Here is a 7,770-nt window from a genome sequence, read left to right as displayed (position 1 = left end):
TCCTCTTTGCAAGGAGGTAGATGGGTACTGGATATGACACAGCACTCACTTTTACGTGGCTTCCCAGAGGCAGGCATCTTTATGCAACTGCAGCAGATTTTTACCAGTTACATTTACTGTTTATTTAAGTGTAATGTACTGATAGATTTGGCAGATCATCCCTTAGAAATGCTATGGCCCTTGTGTGCTGCTTGCACAGATGTAGTGGCCATCCCAAGGATGACAGTAACCCAGAGATCTGAGCGCTGCTACTACTCCGAGGCAGGCTGGAGTTATAACCACCATTTGCCACTGAGCAATTCAGAAGCAGGATTTTTCTTGCCATTTATAGCCTTCCCTTTTCTGGGCTGCAAGACTTGTCATCCTCTCAGAGGAGCTGCGTGCAGTCTTCTACATATGTATCAGCAATCGTTAGCTTCATACTTGTTGATTCAAGTTTTTGGGATACTTGCATCTTCCAGCACAGGCAGAGTAGATCACAAAAAGTATGGTAGTCAAAGGTACTGTGTACCCAACAGACATGTTGGGCTTTCTGATGGGTGTCAATGCTTTCAGCTAAAACCTAAGGGGAAAAGACAGAAATAAATGATGCTGTCGTTTCCTGTGACATCTTCCACCCCCCCAAAAAAGAAATCTTTGGTGTTGATCGGTGTATACTGCTTTGCCTTTACTGTGACAGGAGGAATCGCAGGATGCCTCGGGTTGGAAGGGCTCTTAGGATGTCTCCATGCCAAGCTCCTGCTCACAGCAGAGGGGTTGCTCAGCTGAGATCAGGACAGGTTGTGTGGCAGAGCCTGGGTTTGTTGCTGTGCTCACACCCGAGGCCAGAATGGAGAAGCTGTCAGTCATGAATAAAAGATAAAAAGCCCGGTGTTTTATAATTAGCTGCAGAGGGCTCGACTCGAAGGCAGGAATTGAGCCGAGCTGCAGCGATGCAACCAGCAGGCTGACGACGACGGGTTTTGTTGCATTTATTATCTTTTTTTTTTTTTTTTTTTTGTCGTATTATTGTTTCAACAGCACGTACTGCCTGTATTGAACACCTTTAAGCCACAGAGGGAGCACCTGCCCCATGCTGGCCCTGGGGACAGCGACAGCCCCGCTGGGTGGCAGGGCGGGACGAGGGGCCCCTTCTAGCACCTTCCCCCCCGCCTCACCACACCACAGGGGCCGGGGTCTCCCCCTCCTCCCCCCGCCTTGGTCTCGCCCCGCTCCTCCCTCCCTCGCTCCCCCCCCACCGCGGCGCCGCGTGGTCCGTCCCGCCGCTATATAAGGGCCGGGGTGGGCGGCTCCGCGCCACAGCGCTGAGGGCGGCGGCGAGGTGCGGGCGGTGCTGCTGCCGCTACCGGGGGACATCGCCGCGTGAGGGGACATCGCCTCCTGCCTGCAGCCATGGCGTGGCAGCCCATGGAGATCAACCCTGAGGTGCGCGCGGGGGGCCGGGCGGTGAGTTGAGGGGAGGGGAGGGGAGGCGAGGCGTTGAGCTTCCACTCAGCCCCCGTCTCCCCCTCGTTGTCTTGCAGATGCTGAACAAAGTGAGTGCGCGGCGCCTTCCTCCTCCTCCTCCTCTTCCTTGTTCCCTGTGTCACCGCGGCGGGTGGCGGGGCCCTGAGGGGCTGCGGCCGTGCCACCCGCCCGCTGTGCCCCGCAGGTGCTGGCCCGCCTGGGTGTGAGCCCCGGCTGGCGCTTCGTGGACGTGCTGGGCTTCGAGGAGGAGGCGCTGGGCGCCGTGCCCAGCCCGGCCTGCGCCCTGCTGCTGCTCTTCCCCCTCACCGAGCAGGTAGGTGGGGCCCTGAGCCGTGCCGAGGGCTGCCGGGCACCCCCTGCCCATCCCCTCGCTGGTGGCAGGGTGAGCTGCCAGCCTGCAGCTCGCCCTGGTGCTTGCACAGCAGGCAGTGCTCTGTGGGGTTTCTGCAGGCTGGGTTGTGCCTAAAATGAAATAAAAAAACAAGCTGGCAGCCTATAACCTTCCTGTTTAGTAAGGGTACCTTTCCCGGTTGGTAGGGATGCTGTCTGGGCAGGCAGTGGTCAGATATTGCGGAGTGGGTGTGGTCTGGTGGGTGCCTGTGCTCAGCACTCGCCTCCAAACAGCTTGAGCTGAGGGAAAACAAGCCAGAAAATAAGGCTGCTTGCTCCGATACACCTCCTGTGCTTCGGTTTGTGTGCCCAGCTGAAGAAAATGCCGCCTTGAGTGTGGGGAATGGTGGTTCAGCCATCATGCTGAATCATTGCTCGGGAAGGCCTAAACCACTCCTGGGTGATTAAGGTGCTTTGTCCGGCCGATGCTGAAGAACTGAATGAGGAGGTGGTCTTTGAAACAAAAGATGCTTGATGTTAATTAACTGAAAGGTTATAACCTTTCAGTAGCAATGGGTTTTACACTGGTCTATACATCCTGCTGATAGGGAGGGGTTTGTGAAGGGAGGTAACCTAACGGTACAAAAGCGGAGACATGCTGAGTAGTCTCATTAAATAGGCAAAACAATTGAGAGGATAAAAGAGCCTGTCCATTATGACTTCCCCCTCAAGCTATTTCCAGTGTACGACACAGATGGAGAGGCCAAGAGCAATGCTTTTGGATATGACTGAGTCATGCAGGTAGTCCATTAAGGCTTGGCCTGCATCCAGAGTAGGCATTACAATGCTTTACTGGACCCATGCCATGAAGATGACTCTCTGTGCGAGTCTTTTCTGTCTAGACCTGGTATTGGTTCTCCTGCATATCTGTCTGTGTGGCAATTTGCATAATAAAAAGGTAACGCTATAGTGAAATGTTTGAAATGATTACGTGTTTACAGCATGAGAACTTCAGGAAACAACAGACTGAGAAAATAAAGGACCAAGAAATCAGTTCCAAGGTGTATTTCCTGAAGCAGACTGTCAGTAACTCGTGTGGGACAATTGGTCTGATACACGCAGTTGCTAATAACAAAGACAAGGTGAAACTTGGTGAGTATGAATGTTCTGGAGTGCTTGAATTTCCAGTGTTCTTCACAACAGAGGAAGGCTAAGTGGGTGTGAGCTGTAGTAGACATGTTGTGCTGCTGCTGGTAAGTGGGCTTTGTATATGTTGGAGAGAAGCACAAATTGCAGAAGTGAATGTCTTGACTCTGGTGACTGCAGAGGTACCCTAGTGAGTATCGTAGGGTGGGGGAGGATGCACGGCAGGACTGGCCAATGTATCTGTAACTTGGAAGCATCATGTTCAGAAGTGGCCACTGTCACTGGTGTTGATGTCAACTGAACAGATAAAATTCATAATGACAGTTATGTCTGTCATAGATTTGCTCAGGGTAGTCCATAAATCAATTTAAATTGTTCATTTTTCTGTAGGAAAGTAATACAGGATGATATGGGTGTGGAAATAAACTTCCTATAAAGGATGGGTTTGATTGGTTCCCTTTCTATAGGAAAAGATACAAAACTGGCCTAGGTAACAGGTGACTGGAGCCTTCCATTTCCTAGCAAGCAGGCTTACAAGTTCTTGAAAAGAAAGGCTTGTCACTGGGTCAAAAAGTACCTTCCTGTTCAAACTGCAAAATACAGCAACTTCTTGTCACTGTCCCTTGAACTTGAAATCCCACATGACCCAAGGGGTTCTTACACCAAGGAAAAGGATGTGTGGAAGGCAAGATTCAGACCAGCTTTGCTTTATGCTCCTTGAAAGGTGTCTCTGAGATAGCACCCCTGAGTGCTATGGCATCTTTTTCAGGTAAGACTAGGAATTCAGTGTGTCCTAGTACTGCACTACTAGTTCATGCTCTGGGAAGACAAAATAAGCCTAGCATAACCAAGAGCTATATTCATCTGCAGAGTCTCAAAGGACAGAACTTAAATATCAGTTGACAGAATATGGATAGATAAAACTGCATTCTTGCCACTGGTACCGTTCTTTAAGACACATGAAGCTGGTAAGCTTCTGCCAAGTCTGCAGGGAAAATCAGGAATGCCAAGTCCCAGTTGAAAGTCTGTTTTGAGATGAGTCTTCAGAGTATCCTGAGGCACTGGAACTCTGGCTGTTTGTGTAGATTGTCATCAATAGCTTCTGGATAAATAGTTTACTTCCACTTTAAGTGGTAGTTGTAATATGTTTATGCTGGAGATGGTTCCAGGCTGAATACAATTACTCCTAGTTAGCACAATGAGCATTGAGTGTTGTAAGCTGTCTGGTCTCTACCTATGCTGAACAAAATCTTTTATCTTGTGCAGATGAGGGGTCTGCCCTGAAGAAATTCCTTGATGAAACAGCTGATCTCTCTCCTGAAGAGAGAGCCAAGCACTTTGCAAGTAATAAGGTACATGAACTATACAAGTAGCTGATGGCTATCACCACTTACAGATGTAGTAACCTGTATCTGCTTTCTTTTTCAGGCTATACAAGAAGTCCACAACTCTGTTGCACAAGAAGGACAGTGTCGGGTAAGATCCGAATAGGTAAAATCCTGGGAGAAGAGAATATAGAAGGTGGTAGAGCACTGCATGCTTTTGTCTGGCAGATAACTCTTATGGCTCATGAGGCAGGAGAAACAAATGACTTCCAGGTGAATGTGCAGGATTTCTTCCTCAAATGGGCTAGAAATTTAGGTTCAGACTTCCTAAAGTGTTAGTGTTAGGGCTTTTGGGATTTTACCTTTTAGAAGCCTTGCAGAGGCCTCTTCAGCTGGTTTGTTAGTTCTCTGGTGTTTTTTCTTGCTGATGCTGTCATTGTCTTGTAGTCACAGGTAGGATTCATAGTAGTAAGCTTTTTTCAGTCTAACTACTGTATCTAATGGTCTGTCCTAAGGTTGATGACAACAGCGTGAACTTCCACTTCATCCTGTTTGCCAACGTGGATGGACATCTGTATGAGCTGGGTAAGGTCCTGAGAGCTCTAGAGTTGGAGTGTGCCTGCTTCACGCTGTACAGCAGAGCTGGTGGATCGGGCTAGAAGCTTGCTGCTAGTCAAGCTGTTTACTGACATCCTCAAAGCCAATTCATAGTTTTCACTTTTAGATTTTTAATAGAAGGTGAGTTGCACTGAACACCTACATTCTCTTGGAAAGCATGTCATCTCCTGTAGAGCTGGGAATACTTGGTCCCCTTATCATTTGGGCATGTATTGACAACTTATTCTGACCTTCTCCAGAGACCTTTATATACTTGTTTTTTGGGCTTGCTGTGCTGAGTTCTATTCTTACAGAAGTAGTAAGCACACTGAGTGATAGCACTTTCTTTTACAGATGGGCGCATGCCATTTCCTGTGAACCATGGCACAAGCTCAGATGACTTGCTCTTGAAGGTAAGACTTCCCAGTCTGTCTCATTCCCTGAAAATGAGGCTTCTAAAAGGCTGAAGGGTGTGCTTGCAGGATATAGTTTCTGTACTTGCTGTGGAAACTACTCCTTACACCATGGTAATAAGGTCATACAGACCTAGATATCTGTAAGTATATTTATTAGCTGGTGCTGTTAGTAATTTCTCTGTGGGGACTTGGAGGAGCCACAGACTTCCCTAGAGCCTCTACAGCAAGTGTGTGTCCCAATCATCTAAACCTTGTTTTTCTTTTTAAGGATTCTGCTAAGATCTGCAGGCAATTTACAGAACGTGAGAAAGGAGAAGTTCGTTTTTCTGCTGTGGCTTTCTGCAAGTCTGCCTGAGACTCTGAAGAGGCGCAAGGAAAACAGTCTAATAGCACACAGTAAATGCAGTCTAAACTCCAGTGCTTCAGTACTTGTTAAACACAGCTGTTCTGGTAACTTAAATTGTTTCCACCCTTTGCTATACACAGGAGCAACATCAGTTGAGCTTATGTTAAAGGATGAGCTCAAGTTTTAACGTGAACAGTTTAGACACATTGGATGTCTTTAGACTCTGTTTTTTCACATGTTAAGTAGAAAATGCTTAACAGGGCTTGTTTAATCTGTGTCTGTTAATTGAGCTGTTGGTTGATATTTCCATGTCCTTAATGAGAATAAAACTTTCTGCTGGAAGACTAAGTGGAGTTCAGTGTTCATGTCCTTTCTCCAGAGTTGCATGTGACACCGTATAAATACTGCTTTCAAGGGACCCTCAAAGTCCTTCTCTTGAGTTAAATAATACCTGCCTCAGGTGGGTAGGGCAGTTGCTGCTTTTCCTTTGAAGGCCTTTGGGGATGGGGATGGAGATGCCTTAGTGTCTGGATAACATGTTTCAGAGCTGCACTACTTTTCTGCTCGAGCTCTTAAGTTGCAATTTGACATCACATTTATTTCAATTTCAGGTGAGGTGGGATAAATGAACACTCAGATGTAGGCCTGAGGTGTCTGCTTTTTACAGGAAGGCCATTTGTACTGTCAGCACAAGTGAACAGCATGCCCAGTGAATTGATTGATGTCCCACTTCACCTTCTGATAGAAGGTGGTACTAGAATGTTTTTTTTCTACCTGTGGCAAAAAATCTGGCTGTGGAACACAATTTTCAGCTAGCTAGTGGGGGCTTATTTACTTGTTACTATGTTTGGGAGATCCTTCAAAGGTCATATCACACTTCTTCCACAATAACCTTAAAATGGGGGAAACCCCACATGAATTTTGAATTGCAGGAAGAAACTTCATGTTGAATGAGTGCAAAGGAAGCGGTAGGGAAGTTTTAAGATGAAATACACACTCATTGGCCTCAAGCAACTGACCTTCAGTAGGAAGTATTTTTCTTACCAGCATCTAGCTGCTGTTTATCTGTACCTCTCTGCCCATACTACAGCTGGCTGTAACAAAGGTTAAAGTGCCCTTCAGCTAAGGCCTTCTAAACACCTTGTTCTAGCTGGTGCCAGCCAGCCCAGTAGGTTTCTGTGCTGTGTGGTGCCTGGTACCTTCATAACTTCTGTGGTGGCTGCTGCTACCTGTATGCTGCAACATTCCTGGCTTTGAAGGTAATTCAAAATACGAATTTTGCCTGAAGCCATGCCTAGTGTTCTGTATTGGACCTTACAGTCACCTGGTGGCTGAAGCTAGCAGGGGCTCACAATGCTTTTTAATAAATTCAGATTCTGGGGCTTAACAAAAAGATCATGGTACTTCAATTCTAAACATCAGTCTGATGGTTAACAGGAGGGTGAAAGCTTCCTGCCAAGGAGAGAGCTGTTGTGCGTCCCTGTCCTACAACAGCAGCTCCCCCTGAAGCTGATGAGAAGTGGAGGGAGGCCTCCTGTGGCATCTGCTGCAGCCTCCCCCTTGGAGCAATCTCCTCACTGCTGCCCCTGCAGCTCAGGCAGCCTGGCAACGCAGTCTGAGGAGGGAAGCTGCCTGTGGTGTGAGCACGGGAGGCTGGAAGGAGCAAAACCAAAACCAGGTGCGCTAGGAGGGAGAGCAGAGCCCCAACAGCTGTGTGCTGTACCTGGGGGAAGGTGCTTTTGTTCTGCAGGGACTGCTCTGCTGTTAGGTGTTGCCTAGGGCACGTGCTGAAGCTTTGCCTGTGGACAGTCACACAGGTAATATTAAAGGCACCTGAAACCATCTTCGAGTTCCTACTGTATTTCTGAGTCATTGCACCAATGTTTTTTTAACCTAACAGTACAAATCCAGTGCTAGTGAAATTATTCTATCATCTCAAATATTTTTCACTGTTCAGTTCAAGCTTCTGAATTCAAAATCACCTGAAAGGCAAATATATGAATAATTTTGGCTCTGTGGAAAAGCAGGTGAAGGGTTGTGGCAGCCTTTTCTGTTATCTCGCCCTCTGGTCCCAGGTACAGTTTCACAGGATGGAAGTAAAGAGAACAACTAAGGAGTGGGTGTCATCTATCCACTCATGCAC

The 7,770-nt window shown here is 47.5% G+C and overlaps 1 protein-coding gene across 1 annotated transcript; it reads left to right on the top strand.

Annotated features, from left to right (window-relative positions):
* The first annotated feature begins 1,313 nt into the window (after positions 1-1,313).
* Positions 1,314-5,969, top strand: UCHL1 (ubiquitin C-terminal hydrolase L1). Its single transcript, XM_082758566.1, has 9 exons — positions 1,314-1,425; positions 1,524-1,535; positions 1,652-1,780; positions 2,799-2,949; positions 4,210-4,295; positions 4,372-4,419; positions 4,784-4,853; positions 5,220-5,278; positions 5,550-5,969. The coding sequence occupies exons 1-9, from the start codon at positions 1,393-1,395 to the stop codon at positions 5,634-5,636; spliced, it is 675 nt and encodes a 224-aa protein (XP_082614692.1). The 5' UTR covers positions 1,314-1,392; the 3' UTR covers positions 5,637-5,969.
* The last annotated feature ends 1,801 nt before the right edge of the window (positions 5,970-7,770 follow it).

Source organism: Aythya marila, assembly GCF_965140915.1.
Source record: "Aythya marila genome assembly, chromosome: 4".
Classification (NCBI taxonomy): domain Eukaryota; kingdom Metazoa; phylum Chordata; class Aves; order Anseriformes; family Anatidae; genus Aythya; species Aythya marila.
Note: the sequence above shows the minus strand (reverse complement) of the source record. Positions and strands in the feature narration are given on the sequence as shown.